We start from the raw sequence: 23548 nt of genomic DNA, 5'->3' as shown, positions 1-23548 counted from the left end.
ACACTTCTTTTGTCAATATTTAAACAGCTACTGAAATTTAAAAAAATACACCTATTTTCTTTGAGAGCATTAATATATGTAGTATTTATTTAGTGTTTAATGTCCCTTTTTAAATATGATTTTATTTTAATTATATGCTCCCCCTGAATCATAAAAGTTTTGAATTCTATGTTTGTTTAGTTCCTAATATAGTCAGCCCAAACACACAAGGAAAAAAACAGCTCTTTAAATGGATATTCTGGCAATAGCATGCACATTTTTAATTTTGCTTTGGTCCTGAGTAAATCATATTGCTCTTAACTTGTTTTATGTTTTTTCATGAAATGTCCTTATTGTATACAATACTAGCTAAACATGATTGCTCATTTGGTGCCTGGTATAGTTCTTTAAGATAATAGAACTTTGAACCACAGTCATTGAGAAACCAAGTCTTCAGCAGTGGTCAAAGAGTCCAGTGAACTAAGGTTCCCATCCATGGAGCCATAGCAAGGTCCATGAAGAAAGGTTTGACAAGTGTCTATGAACTTGAGTGGCTTGCAAAGAGCTCCGACCTCAACCCCATTGATAACCTTTAGGATGAATTGGAACTCTGATTGCGAGACAGACCTTCTTGTCCATCATCAATGCCTGACCTTACAAATGCTCTTTTGATTGAATAGGTGCAAATTTCCACAGACAGACTCCAAACTCTTGTGGAAATCCTTCCTAGAATAGTGGAGGCTGATATAGCAGCAAAAGGAGGTGGGCACTCCATATTCATGCCCATGGTTTTTGAATGGGATGTACAGTAAAGTCATATAAGTGCCATATAGTGCGGAAAGTGTGTATAAAATATATATATATAAAACCGTTTTTAAATAATACTGCATCTGTTTTTCAGTTTCTCATGACAGTTCATTTTGTTGCTGAAATCTATGACAAACAATATTTCAAAAAGATACTTTTAATATGTTTGAGTAAAAGTGATGATGTAAAAAAATCTAAAATATGACTAAAATCCATAAAACAATACCTAAACCTGTATTAAAATTTGATGTCCATTTTTTCTGCTGAATAAACCTATTTTTATTTCCCACTGGTGAAGGATGTTTCCACCAACAAATAGTAATGTAGCTTAAGGATTTCGTTGACAGTCAATAAAAAATAATACAGAAGATTTGATTGTATACTGTATGTCCCTATTCTGCTAGATTCAGTTTAAGCTGGACTTGTCATGTTCCTTTCAATTTCTTGAAAAACTGTGTGTTTCCTATGAAACATCCCTAAATAAAGTTAATAAAGACCTGTAAATGTGTATAATTTGTATCTCATTTGGGATCCAACTATTCTGCTAGTTTGCAGTTCAGTTGGTGCCTGGGTGGTTTGCTTCATTAGAGTGCTACCAATAAATATATACAGGTGGCCCTCGGTTTACAACGGTTCAATTTACACTGTTTCAAAATAACAACCTTTTTTCCAGTCATGTGACTGCTATTGAAAAGCATTGAGAAGCAGTGCATTTATTAAAATAGCCCGTAGGTGGCGCTGTCCGCTTGTGTTGCAGCAAAGCCAAGCAAGCTGAAATTAATCAGTTTAACCAGACCTGAGCTATCGAGCAGATTTCAAAGGAACAAGATCTTCATGTCTATAAATCAGTCCAGATTGGAATGCATAGAAAGAACTGTTTGCAGAAAAATGCAAGTGAAGTCTGTGTTGTGTGATTATTTTATTAGGTTTATAATGCTGTTTAGCAAATGTTTTTGTTCATTTAACTTAGTTTAATTATATATTCTGTGTTGTGTGATTATTGTATTAGGTTTATAATGCTGTTTAGCATTTAAAGTCTTCATTTCAAAGCTTTAAAAATAATGTATTAATTGTTACTTATGACACTTTTGAGAGGGGCCTGGAACCTAACTCCCTCACTTCCCATTGACTTACATTATAAACTGGGTCTCAATTTACAACGGTTTCGATTTACAACCATTCCTTCTGGAACCTAACCCTGCGTAAACTGAGGGCTACCTGTATAGGTTCATTTTATGACTCATGTTAAGTTAACCAGAACTATACACCATATTCCTTAAAGGGACATGAAACTCAGTTTTTTTCTTCCATGATTAAGATAGAGCATACAATTCTAAACAACTTTCCAATTTAACATGAGGCATATATGTGACGCCACCAATCAGCAGCTCCTGAGCCTACCTAGGTTTCCTTTTCAACAAAGGTTACCGAAACAAATGAGATAATAGAAGTACATTGGAAAGTTGTTTAGAATTGCATGCTCTATCTAAATCATTAAATAAAAAAAAAATGGGTTTCATATCCTAAGTTTAGTATTATGGAGATTATTCCAGTGCTCGCATTTAGTCAAAATGTATTACAAGGCAGCAGAAATATACAACTAGTTTCTGACTCAACTGCATCTAACAATTGCACCAACATTTTATTTTTTATTTCTGGAGACAAGTTGGAAATGTGTCCGACGCGTTTCGTGGATGTTGAAAAAACCTTATGTTCACAATCCTTCTAATGGGCCATCTGCTCCTTGTTTGTTTTAAGAAAAACACTTCTATGTCATAATTTCATTTTTTTTCCCTCAATTTCAGTTTTAATCATTAAACTTTCAAACAAAATTAACTTTTATATAAAAGAGCAGCATTTTAATATATGATTTTTTTTGTGTGAATTAAAAGGAAACGTTCATGAATCAGAGAATGCAGTTTCTAACAACTTTCCAATTTACTTTTGTTATCAAATTTGCTTCATTCTCTTGGTATCCTTTGCTGAAAAGCATACCCAGGTAGGCTCAGAAGCAGCAATGTACTACTGGAAGCTAGCTGCTGATTGGTGACATTGCTCTTATTATTGGCTCAACCAATGTGTTCAGCTAGCTCACAGTAGTGCATTGCATTTGATTTTACTGTTTCTTTGAGTAAAAGCCGCTTACATTATAATACTGTAGTATCATTTGTGCACTTTCCTGTTAATGCTCAATAGCTAAAACGTACCTCTGTTGGTAAAAAAAAAAATAATCATGTCTTTACAAGACAAGTTGTATTATCCAGGACAGAAACGTACATTCATTTTTAATTTATAAAAAAAAAAAGCTGAAATACTTTGTGACAAAAGATAAAACAATAAACATAAACAAAACAAAATGAATGCAAACTTGACAACAATGTCCTTTTAAGGGATGTTAAAAACAAATTTCATAGTAAGTTTACAAGGAAATACTTAAAAATCATCAGTTGTATAGAACATTTGAAAATTCAAACAAAGTGTCTCCTCTGCTAAATAACATCCCACTTGTAAACTGTTAGTACCAGCAAAAATGTCCACTTAAGTCTATGAGGATTCATAAGGTTATTAGTAGTTGCTAAGATTAAAACAGCATACCAATGTGAAGACTCATCCAGGGGCATAGTTAGATGATCCAGCAGTGAGACTGGGAAGATCTGGGTGGAGTTGGGTGTTGTTAGTTGGGTTTAGGAATTCTCCAGATTTTAGAAAATAAGACAAATAGCTTAGAAAAAGATACTCGGGATACATCAACATAGAAATTCAGGACAGTCGAGCAACTAGAATGTGATCTAGTCCAGTGTTTTCAGTCAAACAGAGGATTCTGGGTAAGGATATGCAAATAAGCTTCACAATGCCTCTCCTTTTACTTCTAAAATCCATTATAAACAGATAAACCCTCATGGCAGGAAAGACAGTGGTAAAGTAAATACAGAAGTGTTCAACAACAGAAAAGAATAGCTACCAATATATAAAATGTACACATTGTTTTTGTCTCATTATCTCCTGCGGTCGCCAATTCTTTGTCCGAATGAGTTGCAGTTCTTAGCAGCATTACAGGCAGCTGCAGTATAGATGGGGGCTGCTGTGTATCTGTTACCTACAACAGTCTTTGTCCCTTTGCAGTTTATTGCTCCTCTTGAGTTGTCTGACTTCTTCCAATGCTGAAATCACAGTAAAATGACTACTCTTCTCCTTCATCTTGTTGTACCACATACTTCAATTTCATGGCTTATATCAAAGTACAATATTATTTGTCATAAGATCAGGTTATAATATGTGCAAGTACTCTAAAATCATTTCCTTATTTCCAAGCATGACACACACTGGTACAGAATGTCTCCAAATACCTGTAACAAAATTATTTCTCAAAAAAGGGACCAAAGACCCGATATTTAAAGGGACATGTTACCTATATACCAAATCACTTGAAAACGCTGACTAGAATATATCAAATGATAAGGAATATACCTTGCCTCAAAATTACCCTGTAATCCCCATTATATAGGTATTTAATCTTATACAGATGTTTGTCCTGGGACTAGCAAGGAAGTGCGCATCTGGCATTTTTCCTTCTCAGTCTTAGGCATTTCACTCGGAAATCTTGTGAGATCACTATGGATTCCCTCAGTATTTTTAGATCACAAGAAAGCACAGTTTTGTGTAGGAAGAGGAGCTGAATGGTAACTACTCACAAAGGATTTACTCTGATGAGCTGCTCTTAGGTTTAAATAAGAACAACCCTAAGTATTCATCATAAAACCCTTTTCTTTCCTATATCTGGATCATGTAATCTTATGGTGAGCAACATGTCCCTTTAATGCAATATCCTTGTGTAAGTATTAAGAGTAGTAAAAGTATTTATGTGTGGGCTTGTAAGGGAACTTACCTGGTCATGTTCCTCTCCACCCTCCTCATTGTAATCTATGACGTTTTCTCTAATGTCCTCCCAGCTCTCGTGCTCGGCTGGGATGTGGTAAATACCCCCTTTGTGAAATTTAGATCGTCCCCATTGGCTCCACACTGTGTAGGAGACCAGCAAAGCTGCAATAACAAATAAAGTATTTACAGGGACAAAATCCATTTGATATATGCATAGAATATATTATTATTATTATCATCAGGTATTTGTAGAGCGCCAACAGATTCCGCAGTGCTAATATATTAGCAATTAGGTAACCAGCATTTAAGCACTGCATACAAAATAAATGTTTTGCAGTACATGAACATATTCCTTGAAAAACCTCTTGAGTACTGTTCACCTATCTCCTTAGCTGTGGTCAGTTTGTGAGGGGCGTAATCATCAGCACCATTAATAAACATACACCAAATTCTGTATTACTACAAATAATTAACCGTTTTGGCTTAGATTACAAGTGGAACGGTAATATATTAGTGACATCACGTAGTAATCACTTGAGTGATAGTCTAGGACATCATAACATCGGCACGTCCAATAGTGCGGATACAAAATACACTTCTATGGGGCCGTGCGTTAAATCTCATGTTGGATATTGCTAAGCAGATGGTGAACAAATAGTGGAGTTCACATAGATCTGCGCTATACTATTAATAATACTGGTTTACTGATCTCAAAAAGAACTAAATTTTACAGCGGTATTTTGGATTGCCACAACTCACCACTTGCAATAAGAGTGCAATGAGCAGGCTAATAACATATTTTACCATCCACTTGTAATTTTGTGCGCTATTCCCTGCTCAATCGATTGTGATTCCCTTCTAATCTAGGCCTTTCTATGGGGAATTTAATTTTTGGCCTTGCAAACCAAGTAATGGTGTTTTTTTGTTTAGCAAGAAGTGTAAAATCATTTTGAGCTGTTTGTATTTTATTAATATTAATATTACCCCCCAAATTATGAATCTCTATATGTATTAGTATATTTAGAGAAACTAGGGCTTTTACCTCCCAACATTTACAAATTGGAAAGAGGGACACCCCAAATAACCCCCCCTCCCCCTGGCAAAAGTATGATGTGGTGGGCTGGAGCAGGGATAGGAAGTGGCTAAAAAAAAAAATCACAAGACCAATGTAATATAAATTAAATTCTTAATAAAAAAAAAAAAAAGTGTAAATTCTGTCATAAATATATATTTAAATACTCTTAGCAATTCAACTTTCACTGAGTGTTGACACAAACTGCAGAGTATACAAATAAATATGCACACTCAGCAGCACACACTACACAACATACAAATACACTACAGTCTCAAATACATAGCATATAAATAAACATGCACACTCAGCAGCACACACTACACAACATACAAATACACTACAGTCTCAAATACATAGTATACAAATAAACATGCACACTCAGCAACACACTACACAACATACAAATACACTACAGTCTGAAATACATAGTATACAAATAAACATGCACACTCAGCAACACACACTACACAACATATAAATACACTACAGTCTCAAATACATAGTATACAAATAAACATGCACACTCGGCAACACACACTACACAAAATACAAATACACTACAGTCTGAAATACATAGTATACAAATAAACATGCACACTCAGCAACACACACTACACAACATACAAATACACTACAGTCTCAAATACATAGCATACAAATAAACATGCACACTCAGCAGCACACACTACACAACATACAAATACACTACAGTCTCAAATACATAGCATACAAATAAACATGCACACTCAGCAACACACACTACACAACATACAAATACACTACAGTCTCAAATACATAGTATACAAATAAATATGCACACTCAGCAACACACACTACACAACATACAAATACACTACAGTCTCAAATACATAGTATACAAATAAATATGCACACTCAGCAGCACACACTACACAACATACAAATACACTACAGTCTCAAATACATAGCATACAAATAATTGTATCATGTGAAAGCCAAATTGATGCTGAAAAAAACAGTATATAGTATATATATATATATATTTGACAGAGTGAATGAAAATCTACAGTCAGGAATGAAGTCCAAATAGATACATAGGAAAAATAGCAGTCTGTCTGGTCTCCAGTTGTAGAAGGATTTCTCAAATCCCTGGTTCTGCTCATGTATACATGGATGATGGTTCAGTTAAAGGGTAATTGTAAAAAAAACATTGTCAAATGTCAAAATTTATAAACGTTTTCTTATAACAATAGACTAAAGATTTTCACAGTACTTGTCTTTTTGATAAATAACTACAATAAGGCAAAGTAATATAAAATTCATTGTTCCACAGCACGTATAAAAATATTTGTGGAAGACATACAACACTTCTACCACCAGATGGCAGAATTCTACAACAACTTAAAGGGACACTGAACCCAAATTTTTTCTTTCATGATTCAGATAGAGCATGACATTTTAAGCAACTTTCTAATTTACTTCTATTATCAATTTTTCTTCATTCTCTTGCTATCTTTATTTAAAAAGCAGGAATGTGATGCATAGGAGCCGGCCCATTTTTGGTTGAGAACCTGGGTTATGCTTGCTTATTGGTGGGTAAATGTAAGCCTCCAATAAGAAAGCACTATCCACCGTTCTAAACCTAAAATGGTCTGGCTGCTAAGATTTACATTCCTGCTTTTAAAATAAAGATAGCAAGAGAACAAAGAAAAATTGATAATAGGAGTAAATTAGAAAGTTGCTTAAAATTTAATGCTCTATCTGAATCACGTAAGAATAAATTTGGGTTCAGAGTCCCTTTTAAAATCCAGTTGCTAATTTTTACCATGGCCTTGTAAAACTAATGGCCTATGTGTCACAATATGACTGTTATCCAGTATATACACACAAAGAAAATTATTAACCTGTTAAAAAACAAACAATAATAAGATAAACAAAAAACAATCGGCTAGATTACAAGTCTTGCGTTATGAGTAAAAACCAGCGTTAAGGCTCAAAACGCTGCTTTTTTTACTACCGCTGCTATTACGAGTCTTGCAGATTTAGGGGCACCGCACATTTTTTTGGCCTTACCGCAAATCAACTTACGCAATTTGCGTATAGTCTATTTTAAATGGGACTTGCATTACGCCGGTATTACAAGCTTGTCCTGGGAGGCCAAAAAGTGAGCGGTACACCCTATACCGTCAAGATTCGTAACGCATTCTAAAGTCAGTAGTTATGAGTTTTACACTACAACGCTGTAGCATAACTACAGTGCTAAAAAGTACACTAACACCCATAAACTTCCTATTAACCCCTAAACCGAGGCCCTCCAGCATCACAAACATTAAAATAAAATGATTAACCCCTAATCTTCCGCTCCCGACATCACTGCCACTATAATAAACATATTAACCCTAAACCGCTGCACTCCCACATCGCAAACACTAGTTAAATATTATTAACCCCTAATCTGCCGACCCCAACGTCGCCGCCACTATACTAAATTTATTAACTCCAAAACCTAAGTCTAACCCTAACCCTAAAACCCCCTAACTTAAATATAATTAAAATAAATCTAAAGAAAACCTACAATTAATAACTAAATCATTCCTATTTAAAACTAAATACTAACCTATCAAATAAACCCTAAGCTAGCTACAATATAACTAATAGTTACATTGTATCTAGCTTAGGTTTTATTTTTATTTTACAGGCAAGTTTGTATTTATTTTAACTAGGTAGAATAGTTACTAAATAGTTATTAACTATTTACTAACTACCTAGCTAAAATAAATACAATTTTACCTGTAAAATAAAACCTAACCTGTCTTACACTAACACCTAACCCAACCCTACAATTAAAAAAATTCCCTAAATTAAATACAATTCCCTAAATTAAATACAAATAGCTAAATTACAAAAAACATACAAACACTAAATTACAGAAAATAAAAAACAAATGACAAGATCTTTAAACTAATTACACCTAATCTAATAGCCCTATCAAATACTATCCTAAACTAAACTACCAATAGCCCTTAAAAGGGCCTTTTGCGGGGCATTGCCCCAAAGAAATCAGCTCTTTGACCTGTAAAAAAAAAATACAAACAACCACCCCAACAGTAAAACCCACCACCCACACAACCAACCCCCCAAATAAAACCCTAACTAAAAAAAAACTACGCTCCCCATTGCCCTGAAAAGGGCATTTGGATGGGCATTGCCCTTAAAAGGGCATTTAGCTCTATTACGGCCCAAAGCCCTAACCTAAAAATAAAACCCACCCAATACACCCTTAAAAAATCCTAACACTAACCCCGAAGATCCACTTACAGTTTTGAAGATCGGACATCCATCCTCAACGAAGCCGGGAGAAGTCTTCATCCAAGTGGCAAGAAGTCCTCAATGAAGCCGGGAGAAGTCTTCATCCAAGCCGGCAGAAGTGGTTTTCCAGACGGACAGAAGTCTTCACCCAGACGGCATCTTCTATCTTCATCCTTCCGACGCGGAGCGGCTCCATCTTCAAGACATCCGGCGTGGAGCATCCTCTTCAATCGACGGCTTCTTCTACAATGAAGATTCCTTTAAATGACGTCATCCAAGATGGCGTCCCTTAGATTCCGATTAGCTGATAGAATACTATCAGCCAATCGGAATTAAGGTTGAAAAAATCCTATTGGCTGATGCAATCAGCCAATAGGATTGAGGATTGAGCTTGCATTCTATTGGCTGTTCCAATCAGCCAATAGAATTCGAGCTCAATCCTATTGGCTGATTGGATCAGCCAATAGGATTGAAGTTCAATCCTATTGGCTCATTGCATCAACCAATAGGATTTTTTTAACCTTAATTCCGATTGGCTGATAGTATTCTATCAGCCAATCGGAATCTAAGGGACGCCATCTTGGATGACGTCATTTAAAGGAACCTTCACTGTAGAAGAAGCTGTCGATTGAAGAGGATGCTGTTGAAGATGGAGCTGCTCCGCATCGGAAGGATTAAGATAGAAGATGCCGTCTGGGTGAAGACTTCTGCCCGTCTGGAGGACCACTTCTGCCGGCTTGGATGAAGACTTCTCCCGGCTTTGTTGAGGACTTCTTGCGGCTTGGATGAAGACTTCTCCCGGCTTCATTTAGGATGGATGTCCGGTCTTCAAAACTGTAAGTGGATCTTCGGGGGTTAGTGTTAGGATTTTTTAAGGGTGTATTGGGTGGGTTTTATTTTTAGGTTAGGGCTTTGGGCCGCAATAGAGCTAAATGCCCTTTTAAGGGCAATGCCCATCCAAATGCCCTTTTCAGGGCAATGGGGAGCTTAGTTTTTTTTAGTTAGGGTATTATTTGGGGGGTTGGTTGTGTGGGTGGTGGGCTTTACTGTTGGGGTGGTTGTTTGTATTTTTTTTTACAGGTAAAAGAGCTGATTTCTTTGGGGCAATGCCCCGTAAAAGGCCCTTTTAAGGGCTATTGGTAGTGTAGTTTAGTTTAGGCTAGGTTTTTTTTTATTTTGGGTGGGCTTTTTTTATTTTGATAGGGCTATTAGATTAGGCGTAATTAGTTTAAAGATCTTGTAATTTGTTTTTTATTTTCTGTAATTTAGTGTTTGTTTGTTTTTTGTAATTTAGCTAATTGTATTGAATTTAGTTAATTGTATTTAATTTAGGGAATGTATTTAATTGTAGGGTTAGGTTAGGTGTTAGTGTAAGACAGGTTAGGTTTTATTTTACAGGTCAATTTGTATTTATTTTAGCTAGGTAGTTATTAAATAGTTAATAACTATTTAGTAAATATTCTACCTAGTTAAAATAAATACAAACTTGCCTGTGAAATAAAAATAAACCCTAAGTTAGATACAATGTAACTATTAGTTATATTGTAGCTAGTTTAGGGTTTATTTTACAGGTAAGTATTTAGTTTTAAATAGGAATGATTTAGTTATTAATATTAGGTTTTATTTAGATTTATTTTAATTATATTTAAGTTAGGGCGGGTTAGGGTTAGACTTAGGGATAGGGGTTAATAACTTTAGTATAGTGGAGGCGACGGCGCAGCAGATTAGGGGTTAATAATATTTAACTAGTGTTTGCGATGCGGGAGTGCAACGGTTTAGGGGTTAATATTTTTATTATAGTGGCGGCGATGTCCGGAGCGGCAGATTAGGGGTTAATAAGTATAATGTAGGTGGCGGCGATGTCGGGTGGCAGATTAGGGATTAATAAATATAATGTAAGTGTCGGGGATGTTGGGGGCGGCAGATTAGGGGTGTTTAGACTCGGGGTTCATGTTAGGGTGTAAACATAAAATGTTTTTCCCCATAGGAATCAATGGGGCTGCATTACGGAGCTTTACTCTGCTTTTTTGCAAGTGTTAGACTTGATGTCTATGGGGAAATCGTGCACGAGCACGTAAAACCAGCTCACCGCTGACTTAAGCAGTGCTGGTATTGAGCACAATTTTGCTCTACGCTCACTTCTTGCCTTTTAACGCCGGACTTGTAAAAACCTGTAATACCAGCACTGTAGGTAAGTGAGCGGTGACAATAACGTGCAAGTTAGTACCGCTCCCCTCATAACGCAAAACTCGTAATCTAGCCGAATGTGTTAGTGAAGAAAGGATACGTAAAAAAAAAGTCAATTGGAGACCAAATCCCAACTCCAAATGTGCATAAGTGAACCCAGGGATTACTTCTCAGTGGAAATTAATGCTGCAGTCAAACTCCAAGGGTTAACCTCAAATAAAACAGATCAATGCTGCCAATGGTGAAGTCCTGTGAGACTACAGGGTTAATTCACATGTAAGTTGTATACTCACATAATGCAGAGCTTCACATCAAGCTCTAGATATGAAAGCAATAGGAGATTCCAGCAGAAGCAGATAGAAGTGAACTCAGATGAATGTTAAAACAATTTATTAAAATGTGTTAAAATTATAGGGGTTTACAGAGAACAACCACAGCTAGAACATCTGTTTATTACACAGACTGTATATTGTAAACAATGTCCATGATTACGGTTTGCTGTTCAGAAATGTGGTCTCTGCCCACAACGTGACATCACACGCCCAAATCCATTTTACCAAATAGTTGCTTGGCTTTTTCCAAGGATCCTTGAAAAAGCCAAGCGAAAATTATTGCTGAAACGATCGTTGGATTAACACTTGGAGTTCGACTGCAGCATTAATTTCCACTGAGAAATAATCCCTGGGATCACTTATGCACATTTGGAGTTGGGATTTAGTCTCCAATTTACTTTTTTGGACATATCCTTTTTGCACTATATACCATGGATATGTATTACTAGGAAGGAATTTACAGTACTTAAAGGGGCAGTATACACCAATTTTAATTTAACTGCATGTAATAGACATTACTATAAAGAATAATATGCACAGGTACTGATCTTAAAATCCAGTATAAAACTGTTTAAAAACATAATTTATGTAAGAACTTACCTTCCATATTGGCAAGAGTCCATGAGCTAGTGACGTATGAGATATACATTCCTACCAGGAGGGGCAAAGTTTCCCAAACCTCAAAATGCCTATAAATACACCCCTCACCACACCCACAATTCATTTTAACGAATAGCCAAGTAGTGGGGTGAAAAAGAAAGGAGTAAAAAGCATCAACAAAGGATTTTGAAAATAATTGTGCTTTATACAAAAAAAATCATAACCACCATAAAAAGGGTGGGCCTCATGGACTCTTGCCAATATGAAAGAAATGAATTTATCAGGTAAGTTCTTACATAAATTATGTTTTATTTCATGTAATTGGCAAGAGTCCATGAGCTAGTGACGTATGGGATAGCAATCCCCAAGATGTGGAACTCCCCACAAGAGTCACTAAAGAGGGAGGGATAAAATAATAACAGCCATTTTCCGCTGAGAAAATTAAATCCACAACCAAAAATATAAGTTTTTCTCATAAATGAAAGAAAAAAACTTAAAACATAAGCAGAGGAATCAAACTGAAACAGCTGCCTGAAGATCTTTTCTACCAAAAACTGCTTGAAGAAGCAAATACATCAAAACGGTAGAATTTAGTAAATGTATGCAAAGAAGACCACGTTGCTGCATTGCAAATCTGATCAACTGAAGCTTCATTCTTAAAAGCCCACGACGTGGAGACTGATCTAGTAAAATGAGCTGCAATTCTCTGAGGCGGGACCTGACCCAACTCCAAATAAGCCTGGTGAATCAAAAGCTTTAACCAAGATACCAAGTAAATGGCAGAAGCCTTTTGACCTTTCCTAGAACCAGAACAGTTAACAAATAGACTAGCAGGCCCATTTATCAAGCTCCGTACGGAGCTTGAAGGGCCGTGTTTCTGGCGAGTCTTCAGACTCGCCAGAAACACAACTTATGAAGCAGCGGTCTAAAGACCGCTGCTCCATAACCCTGTCCGCCTGCTCTGAACAGGCGGACAGGAATCGCCGGACATCAACCCGATCGAATACGATCGGGTTGATTGACAGCTCCCTGCTGGCGGCCGATTGGCCGCGAGTCAGCAGGGGGCGGCGTTGCACCAGCAGCTCTTGTGAGCTGCTGGTGCAATGTTAAATGCGGAGAGCGTATTGCTCTCCGCATTTAGCGAGGTCTTGCGGACCTGATCCGCAGTGTCGGATCAGGTCCGCAAGCCCTTTGATAAATGGGCCTGCAGAAGTCTTCCTGAAATCTTTAGTAGCTTCAACATAATATTTCAAAGCTCTTACTACATCCAAAGAATGCAAGGATCTCTCCAAAGAATTCTTAGGATTAGGACACAAAGAAGGGACAACAATTTCTCTATTAATGTTGTTAGAATTCACAACCTTAGGTAAGAATTTAAATGAAGTCCGCAAAACTGCCTTATCCTGATGGAAAACCAGAAAAGGAGATTCACAAGAAAGAGCAGATAATTCAGAAACTCCTCTAGCAGAAGAGATGGCCAAAAGGAACAACACTTCCCAAGAAAGTAGTTTAATGTCCAAAGAATGCATAGGCTCAAAAGGAGGAGCCTGTAAGGCCTTCAAAACCAAATTAAGACTCCAAGGAGGAGAGATTGTTTTAATGACAGGCTTGATACGTACCAAAGCCTGTACAAAACAGTGAATATCAGGAAGCTTAGTAATCTTTCTGTGAAATAAAACAGAAAGAGCAGAGTTTTCTCCCTTCAAGGAACTTGCAGACAAACCTTTATTCAAACCATCCTGAAGAAACTGTAAAATTCTAGGAATTCTAAAAGAATGCCAGGAGAATTTATGAGAATAACACCATGAAATATAAGTCTTCCAAACTCGATAAAAAATCTTCCTAGACACAGATTTACGAGCCTGTAACATAGTATTAATCACTGAGTCAGAGAAACCTCTATGACTAAGCACTAAGCGTTCAATTTCCATACCTTTAAATTTAATAATTTGAGATCCTGATGGAAAAAACGGACCTTGCGACAGAAGGCCTAGCCTTAATGGAAGTGGCCAAGGTTGGCAGCTGGACATCCGAACAAGACCCACATACCAAAACCTGTGAGGCCATGCTAGAGCTACCAGCAACACAAACGATTGTTCCATGATGATTTTGGAAATCACTTTTGGAAGAAGAACTAGAGGCGGGAAGATATAAGCAGGTTGGTAACACCAAGGAACAGCTAACGCATCCACTGCTTCCGCCTGAGGATCCCTGGACCTGGACAGGTACCTGGGAAGTTTCTTGTTTAGATGGGAAGCCATCAGATCTATTTCTGGAGGACCCCGCATCTGAACAATCTGAGAAAACACATCTGGATGGAGCGACCACTCCCCCGGATGTAAAGTCTGACGGCTGAGATAATCCACTTCCCAATTGTCTATACCTGGGATATGAACTGCAGAAATTAGACAAGAGCTGGATTCTGCCCAAGCAAGTATCCAAGATACTTCTTTCAAAACTTGGGGACTGTGAGTCCCACCCTGATGATTGACATATGCCACAGATGTCTGAAAACAAATGAATGGTTCTCTCTTCAACAGAGACCAAACCTGAAGAGCCCTGAAAATCGCACGGAGTTCCAAAATATTGATTGGTAATCTCGCCTCTTGAGATTTCCAAACCCTTGTGCTGTCAGAGATCCCCAGACAGCTCCCCAACCTGAAAGACTTGCATCTGTTGTGATTACAGTCCAGGTTGGACGAACAAAAGAGGCCCCTAGAACTATAAGATGGTGATCTAATTACCAAGTCAGAGATAGTCAAACATTGGGATTTAAGGATATTAATTGTGATATCTTTGTATAATCCCTGCACCACTGGTTCAGCATACAAAGCTGGAGAGGTCTCATGTGAAAACGAGCAAAGGGGATCGCGTCCAATGCTGCAGTCATGAGACCTAAAACTTCCATGCACACAGCTACTGAAGGGAATGATTGAGACTGAAGGTTCCGACAAGCTGAAACCAATTTTAATCTTCTCTTGTCTGTTAGACAGAGTCATGGACACTGAATCTATCTGGGAACCTAAAAAGTGACCCTTGTCTTAGGAATCAAATAACTTTTTGGTAAATTGATCCTCCAACCATGTCTTTGAAAAAACAACACTAGTTGATTCGTGTGAGATTCTGCAGAATGTAAAGACTGAGCTAGTACCAAGATATCATCCAAATAAGGAAACACTGCAATACCCCGTTCTCTGATTACAGAAAGTAGGGCACCGAGAACTTTTGAAAAGATTCTTGGAGCTGTCGCTAGGCCAAATGGAAGAGCGACAAATTAGTAATGCTTGTCTAAAAAAGAGAATCTCAGAAACTGATAATGATCTGGATGAATCGGAATATGAAGATATGCATATTGTAAGTCTGTTGTGGACATATAATGCCCTTGCTGAACAAAAGGCAGAATAGTCCTTATAGTCACCATTTTGAAAGTTGGTACTCTTACATAACGATTCCAAATTTTCAGATCCAGAACTGGCCTGAATAGATTTGAATAAAACCCCAGACCCTGTTCCTGAAACGGAACTGGTATGATTACCCCTGAAAGCCCCAGGTCTGAAACACACTTCAGGAAAGCCTGAGCCTTTACTGGATTTGCTGGGATGCGTGAGAGAAAAAATCTTCTCACAGGAGGTCTTACTCTGAATCCTATTCAGTACCCTTGAGAGACAATACTCTGAATCCATTGATTTTGAACAGAATCTGCCCAGATGTTTTGGAAGAATCTTAATCTGCCCCTGACCAGCTGAGCTGGAATGAGTGTCGCACCTTCATGCAGACTTGGGGGCTGGCTTTGGTTTCTTAAATGGTTTGGATTTACTCCAACTTGAAGAAGGTTTCCAATTAGAGCCAGATTCTTTGGGGGAAGGATTAGGTTTCTGTTCCTTATTTTGTCGAAAGAAACGAAAACGGTTAGAGGCTTTAGATTTACCCTTAGGTCTTTTATCCTCCCCTCCCCCCAGTGACAGTTGAAATAATTGAATCCAACTGAGAACCAAATAACGTATTACCTTGGAATGAAAGAGATAGTAATCTAGACTTAGATACCATGTCAGCATTCCAAGATTTAAGCCACAAAGCTCTCCTAGCTAAAATGGCTAAAGACATAGGTTTAACATCAATTTTGATAATATCAAAAATGGCATCACAAATAAAATGATTAGCATGTTGAAGCAAGCGAACAATGCTAGACAAATCAGTATCCGTTTCCTGTTGCGCTAAACTTTCCAACCAAAAAGTTGATGCAGCTGCAACATCAGCCAAAGAAATTGTTCCTTAGATAGGATTCAAGTTCCCTAGCTAAAGGATCTTTAAAGAAAGTACTATCTTCCATAGGAATAGTAGTACGTTTAGCAAGAGTAGAAATAGCCCCATCAACTTTGGGGATCTTTTCCCAAAACTCCAATCTAACTGCTGGCAAAGGATACAATTTTTTAAACCTTGAAGAAGGAATAAAAGTACCACCAGGCCTATTCCATTCCTTAGAAATCATATCAGAAATAGCATCAGGAACTGGAAAAAACTCAGGAGTAACCACAGGAGGCTTATAAACAGAATTTAAACGTCTACTAGTTTTAACATCAAGAGGACTAGTTTCCTCAATATCCAATGTAATCAACACTTCTTTTAACAAAGAACGAATATACTCCAATTTAAATAAATAAGTAGATTTGTCAGTGTCAATATCTGAGGAAGGATCTTCTGAATCAGATAGATCCTCGTCAGAGGAGGATAATTCAGTATGTTGTCGGTCATTTGAAATTTCATCAACTTTATGAGAAGTTTTAAAAGACCTTTTATGTTTATTAGAAGGCGGAATGGCAGACAAAGCCTTCTGAATTGCATCAGCAATAAAATCTTTTAAATTGACAGGTATATCTTGTACATTAGATGTTGAAGGAACAACAGGCAATGTACTATTACTGATGGAGACATTCTCTGCATGTAAAAGCTTATCATGACAACTATTACATACCACAGTTGGAGATATAATCTCCAAAAATTTACAACAAATGCACTTTAGCTTTGGTAGAACTTTTTTTTTTTTTTTTTTTTTTTTTTTTTTGTTCAATAATTTTTATTGAGGTTATACAATAAAAAAAAAAAAAAAAAGCACAGCTCAAAGTAAATGTACATCAGTAAAGACAATGTATACAGAATATTATACAAACATGACAAGGGTATGTATAGCAGTTAATAATGAAGAAAATTAAGAGTCAAACAAATAGTCTCCTGTATAAAACTGTTGAGCACTAGCAATGAACCTCATTTATAGTTTTAATAAGTAGATATGTGCCCCCAACTCTACAAAAGGCCACTCTTGGACCCATGAAAATGTAAGACTCAATAGGAGGACCTTATTGATAGGTACAGCCACTTTTGGACCGTAGTATATAATAAAGAGACAAAGTAAAGTAAAAAAAAAAAAAAAAAATACAATTGGGGCCACTCTTGGACCCTAAAACTATAGTTGCAGACAAGCAATGATATTCAGTAGTGAATAAAATACAAAGACTGTGGGATAACAATTGTTGATTCTCTCTGGTGTATATGGCATCAAAAAGGGAGCAATGTTACATAGAATATATTAAAATGGTCCCCTATCAGAATAAGTAAGTGTAGGGGAGTATATAGGTATTAACCCCCTTGTCTTTACAGGGTTGTAGGGGCCTGGGGAATCTGGGGGCATATTTTTACTGGGGGTCCCATACAGCGCGTCAAGCGTATTGTCAAACTGGAGAACTATCAAGCCTGTATAGGATATCCAGGGTTAATGATCGGTAATTCCATTGGTCAACGTCTCTAGTGGAAACCTAACCCAAATATATCCCTCTATACAGAGTTATGTTACCATGGCTCTTGATAGCATAAAATCAGAATATTGACCAGCTATTATTGACTATTAAATAAATTGAGGGGTAGAGGACTAAATCAAACCAGCCAACAGATGTATATACCCATGCAAATATCTCTCACTGTCTGGATAAGTACTAAGGATAGCGGGAGGTAGGATACTAAAATTAACCATCATTTCCTGAATGCAATACTTAATAAGAGCATAGTCATGGTAGAACATACAGATAGATAACATCATACCCATATTAGTGAAATATGTGAAAACATGGGGCCAACTACAGTTACATTTGAGCTAAGCAGGCACATTCAGGAGCAAAATACAGGGAAATATACAGTGAGCAGACCAATTGAATTTTTATAAGATAGAGTCCTGGCTTTGCGGTCTAGATGCAACAAAACACATATACATCTGATCGCCAGTCCATACGAGTCTAAAGTCACATTTTCAGCCGACACCTATTTTCAAGCTTACATATGTGCGGTCAAGTCTCCCATGGAACATCACTGCATGCCACCATAAAGGACTCTTGAAGGATCGCTCTCTGTGTCGTCCACACCCTGTGGGCTCTAGGCAAGGAGCCTCCGGGTTTAGCCATACCGCCGTAGGCTCTGCAGCACCCCGGGCTTGTCGGCTTCTAAAGTTCTTGTGTGAGTCCACTGGGCGCGCAGCTTTTTGTGGTGAGTATGACTTCTGTAAAAATAGTGTGTGCATCCCATCCACACCCATGTACTTCACCTCTTGTCTGTGGAAGCTGCAGTCCAAATCTCTCCGCAGGCGTAGTATGTGCAGAGCTTTGCGGGCCTGTCTTTTCCGGTGCCGTTGATTCATGTGCTTTATTGCAGGGGTGTATGAAGCAGTATCTTTAGTTGCGGTTTTAGCCCCTAGATGTTTAAGCACTCTGTTATGTCCAGCAGTATGTTCGCTTATTATACTCTGAGCGGTAGTCACCATACTCTCCTCCTCTGCTACGCTAGGCTCCTGGATATGTATGGATGAGTTAGCTTCTAATGGCTGCTCCCCTGTTTTCACGTAGCTGTATAAAACAGATCTAAATGCCATGTCTATATCATTGCAGAGTTGTACTCTATAAGACTCCAGGATGGAGCTTATCATATCCACAATTTTCTTATGCTCCATTGCTTGTATATTAGTAGCTCTGTTTTTCAGTGATAGTACACTGCTTACCCGGCCTGAAGTATCCCGGGGGGGGTGTTGAGAGCCTCTCACTGAGGAGTCTGCCCTAGGCCTCAACGCTCCGGATCAGTTATCAAAGGTGGAATACCCAATATTATTATATCATTCAATTCAGCTTAGTGTGTAAATTCTAGTTATCAGGTTAGGGTGGATGGATGACCCTCTTAGACACCGATATAAGGCAGATTATCAGTGTTCCACTCAGAGCAACCGATATTGCATCCATTCAAGGTGCTGCCCAGAGACACGCCCCAGCTTTGGTAGAACTTTTATCAGGCAGCAGGGTTCCAACAGTGTTTTCTGAGACAGGATCAGATTGAGACATCTTGCAAATGTAAGAGAAAAAACAACATATAAAGCAAAATTATCAATTTCCTTATATGGCAGTTTCAGGAATGGGAAAAAAATGCAAACAGCATAGCCCTCTGATAGAGAAAAAGGCAAGAGGCATATAGGAATGGGGTTTTAAATAATGAAAATATTTGGCGCCAAGTATGATGCACAACGCAAACAGAAATATTTTTGGCGCTAACAACATCCGGAAATGACACACTCGCGTCATTGAAAACGCAACCTTGTGAAAGACACCGGAAATTACGAATTTTGCGTCATCGAACATAACTTTGTGCCAAAAAATCTTGCGCCAAGAATGCCCTCGCAAGCCTAATTTTGCCCGCGAAATTTAATGAAAAACAGTCAATTTGAAAAAAAGACTATACCCCAGGTAAGAAATGTTTTTTTCCTAAAAAATGCTTTTCCCAAATATGAAACTGACAGTCTGCAAAAGGAAATACTGTATACATAAACCTGACTCATGGCAAATATAAGTACAATACATATATTTAGAACTTTATATTAATACATAAAGTGCCAAACCATAGCTGAGAGTGTCTTAAGTAATGAAAACATACTTACCAAAAGACACCCATCCACATATAGCAGATAGCCAAACCAGTACTGAAACAGTTATCAGTAGAGGTAATGGAATATGAGAGTATATCGTCGATCTGAATAAGTGAGGTAGGAGATGAATCTCTACGACCGATAACAGAGAACCTATGAAATAGATCTCCCATGAGGAAAACCATTGCATTCAATAGGTGATACTCCCTTCACATCCCTCTGACATTCACTCTGGCATTTTGAAGTTTGGGAAACTTTGCCCCTCCTGATAGGATTGTATATCCCATACGTCACTAGCTCATGTACTTTTGCCAATTACATGAAAGAAAACATATTTAGAAGCTTCCAGTTTAGCTCTAGGTAGCTGGAACACCCACTGCAAGTGGGAAATAGCAGACACTCCCCCTTGCTTTGCAAATGAAAAGACCTTCTACATAAACAGGAACAAGCTGGATGAGGTATACATCAGTATTCTCCTAAAGCTTTGTGGCTTGGTTAGGAGTCTGAAAATCAGAGCAATGTTATTTAAAAATAAGCAAAACTATATATTTAAAAAACAAAAAAAAACCTGTATGGGCTATATAAATGGATCATCTACAAAACATTTATGCAAAGAAAAATCTAGTGTATAATGTCCTTTAATAGCAAGAGTCTGTATATAGAGATCGATAGGTCAACACTGAAATGTACATGGGTGCATGCTGAACACATAGGGGCCGATTTACCAATGTCTGGCGGACATGATACGCTGTAACATATTATCTCCGCCAGACATCTCTGATTGCAATTTAACATTGCACAAGCAGTTCTGGTGAACTGCTTGTGCAATGCCGCACCCCTGCAGATTCGCGGCCGGTAGCAGGGGATGTCAGTCAACCCCATCGTAAAGGATCGGGCGGATTGATGTCCGCAGTCTCAGAGCGTGCGGACGAGTTAAGGAGCAGCGGTCTTAAGACCGCTGCTTTTTAACTGCTGTTCCTGGTGAGCCTGAAGGATCGTGTGGAAACAGGAGCATCAGGGGACATTCGGCCCTTGATAAATCGGCCCCATAGGGTGAACCAATGACAAGAAACATTATTGACCTTAAACTTATTATTTATTATAATGGTGGGCAATCTAAACATTAAGTAATTAAGGGCTAGATTACAAGTGGCGTGCTAATTTATCGTGCACCCGCAAATTTGCCCGTTTGCGGGCGCGTGATAACCAACCATTACAAGTGGCTGGTTATTGCTGCCACTAGCTCCCAGTATCAATTAGCACTTAGAAAATTAACCAGAGATCAGATCTCTGGTTAATTTTATAAATGTGATGTAGAAAAGTGAAGGCGCCTAGAAATGGTGCGTGCAAAAAGATATGTCCTTTGTAAATCCTTCAACAAAGGACAACAAACTTCTAGATGTGGGTGATATAATTTGGTTACAATATCCACCAGACTAAACTAGATATAATAATAATGGACTCTCAATGCTGTGAATGTATATAAAAAACATAAGAATATAAGTGAACAAAGTATAACGTCATATACAGTGCCAAACTAATGATGTGTTCAGTGTCCTTCAAATAAAGAGCAAAAAATCCACAAAACTAAAACGGACAGTCACAAAAAATATGCACATACATGTGGTATGTTGATAACCAGCAATATATATGATGATGTTATCAAACCACAAATAACTGTGTATTAGAGACCAGATTACTATCAATACAGGTGATATAGAAAACACACAATGGTGGCAGTGTTAGATAGCAAGGCAGGATACATACAATGAGGTACCCAGGTACTATAGATCATACGTATAGTCCTCATACACAATCCATGTAATGGAGATATTCCTCCGAATGTCCACTATATAGCGGGTGTGCGGCAGCAAACACTCCTTCCAAGGCTGATGGCACCAGCGACGATCTGCAGATAGAAGGGAGAAAAAAGGAGGCGCCACAATAGTGTGAGATCGTAGATGAAAGAGACCCCCACAAAACGATACAGGATCACTTACTAGATTGCAAGCACTTGAGAAGTGCCACAGGTGCAGGCTGAACTATTAAAAGCTGTCCAGCGAGCTTATCCTCACGATCGAAGAGCCAGAGGGTTAACTTCAGAATCCCCCACACGTACTGAGGTTGAAGATGAGCCAAGCTTATTTGTGGAATCCCAATCTGGGAAAAATACAGCTCATGAAAAGCTCAAGCCGGTAAAGGAGTAAAAAATCGGCTGATAAAAACAATATAATAAAACAAGCGTGATGACAGAAAGGTTAAAATATAACAATTAAGTTTATTATAACCTAATACACTACGCGTTTCCCGGTCACAACAACCGTTTCACAACAATGAAACGGTTGTTGTGACCGGGAAACGCGTAGTGTATTAGGTTATAATAAACTTAATTGTTATATTTTAACCTTTCTGTCATCACGCTTGTTTTATTATATTGTTTTTATCAGCCGATTTTTTACTCCTTTACCGGCTTGAGCTTTTCATGAGCTGTATTTTTCCCAGATTGGGATTCCACAAATAAGCTTGGCTCATCTTCAACCTCAGTACGTGTGGGGGATTCTGAAGTTAACCCTCTGGCTCTTCGATCGTGAGGATAAGCTCGCTGGACAGCTTTTAATAGTTCAGCCTGCACCTGTGGCACTTCTCAAGTGCTTGCAATCTAGTAAGTGATTCTGTATCGTATTGTGGGGGTCTCTTTCATCTACGATCTCACACTATTGTGGCGCCTCCTTTTTTCTCCCTTCTATCTTAATTTTATAAATGTCCACCAAATGCCCCCAAAATACAGTGGTGTGTATTTTATTAAAAACTAAAAATTGTAGAAATGACACTTTGCTACAATGTAAAGTAGTGAGTGTACAGCCTGTACAGCAGTGTAAATTTGCTCTCCCCACAAATATATATAACTCAACACACAGCCATTAATGTCTAAACCATTGACAACAAAAGTGAGTACACCCCTAAGTGGAAATGTCCAAATTGGGCCAAATTAGCCATTTTCTCTCCCCGGTGTCATGTGACTCGTTAGTGTTACAAGGTCTTAGGTGTGAATGGGGAGCAGGTGTGTTAAATTTGGTGTTATCACTCTCACACTCTCTCATACAGGTCACTGGAAGTTCAACATGGCACCTCATGGCAAAGAACTCTCTGAGGATCTGAAAAAACATAATTTATGTAAGAACTTACCTGATAAATTCATTTCTTTCATATTGGCAAGAGTCCATGAGCTAGTGACGTATGGGATATACAATTCTACCAGGAGGGGCAAAGTTTCCCAAACCTCAAAATGCCTATAAATACACCCCTCACCACACCCACAATTCAGTTTAACGAATAGCCAAGAAGTGGGGTGATAAAGAAAGGAGTAGAAAGCATCAGCAAAGGAAATTTGGAACTAATTGTGCTTTATACAAAAAATCATAACCACCATAAAAAGGGTGGGCCTCATGG

The 23548-nt window shown here is 37.9% G+C and overlaps 1 protein-coding gene across 1 annotated transcript in view; it reads right to left on the bottom strand.

The window, feature by feature from the left end:
• Window positions 1–316: 316 nt before the first annotated feature.
• Window positions 317–23548, bottom strand: part of LOC128661686 (neural-cadherin-like) — a 488078-nt gene continuing 464846 nt past the window's right edge. Inside the window, 3 exon segments of the mRNA XM_053715912.1 lie at window positions 317–425; window positions 427–569; window positions 4673–4827. Coding sequence (XP_053571887.1) covers window positions 317–425; window positions 427–569; window positions 4673–4827 — 407 coding nt within the window.

Source organism: Bombina bombina, chromosome 5 (assembly GCF_027579735.1).
Source record: "Bombina bombina isolate aBomBom1 chromosome 5, aBomBom1.pri, whole genome shotgun sequence".
NCBI lineage: Eukaryota > Metazoa > Chordata > Amphibia > Anura > Bombinatoridae > Bombina > Bombina bombina.
The sequence above is the reverse complement of the archived record's forward strand: the minus strand, read 5'-3'. Positions and strand labels throughout refer to the sequence as shown.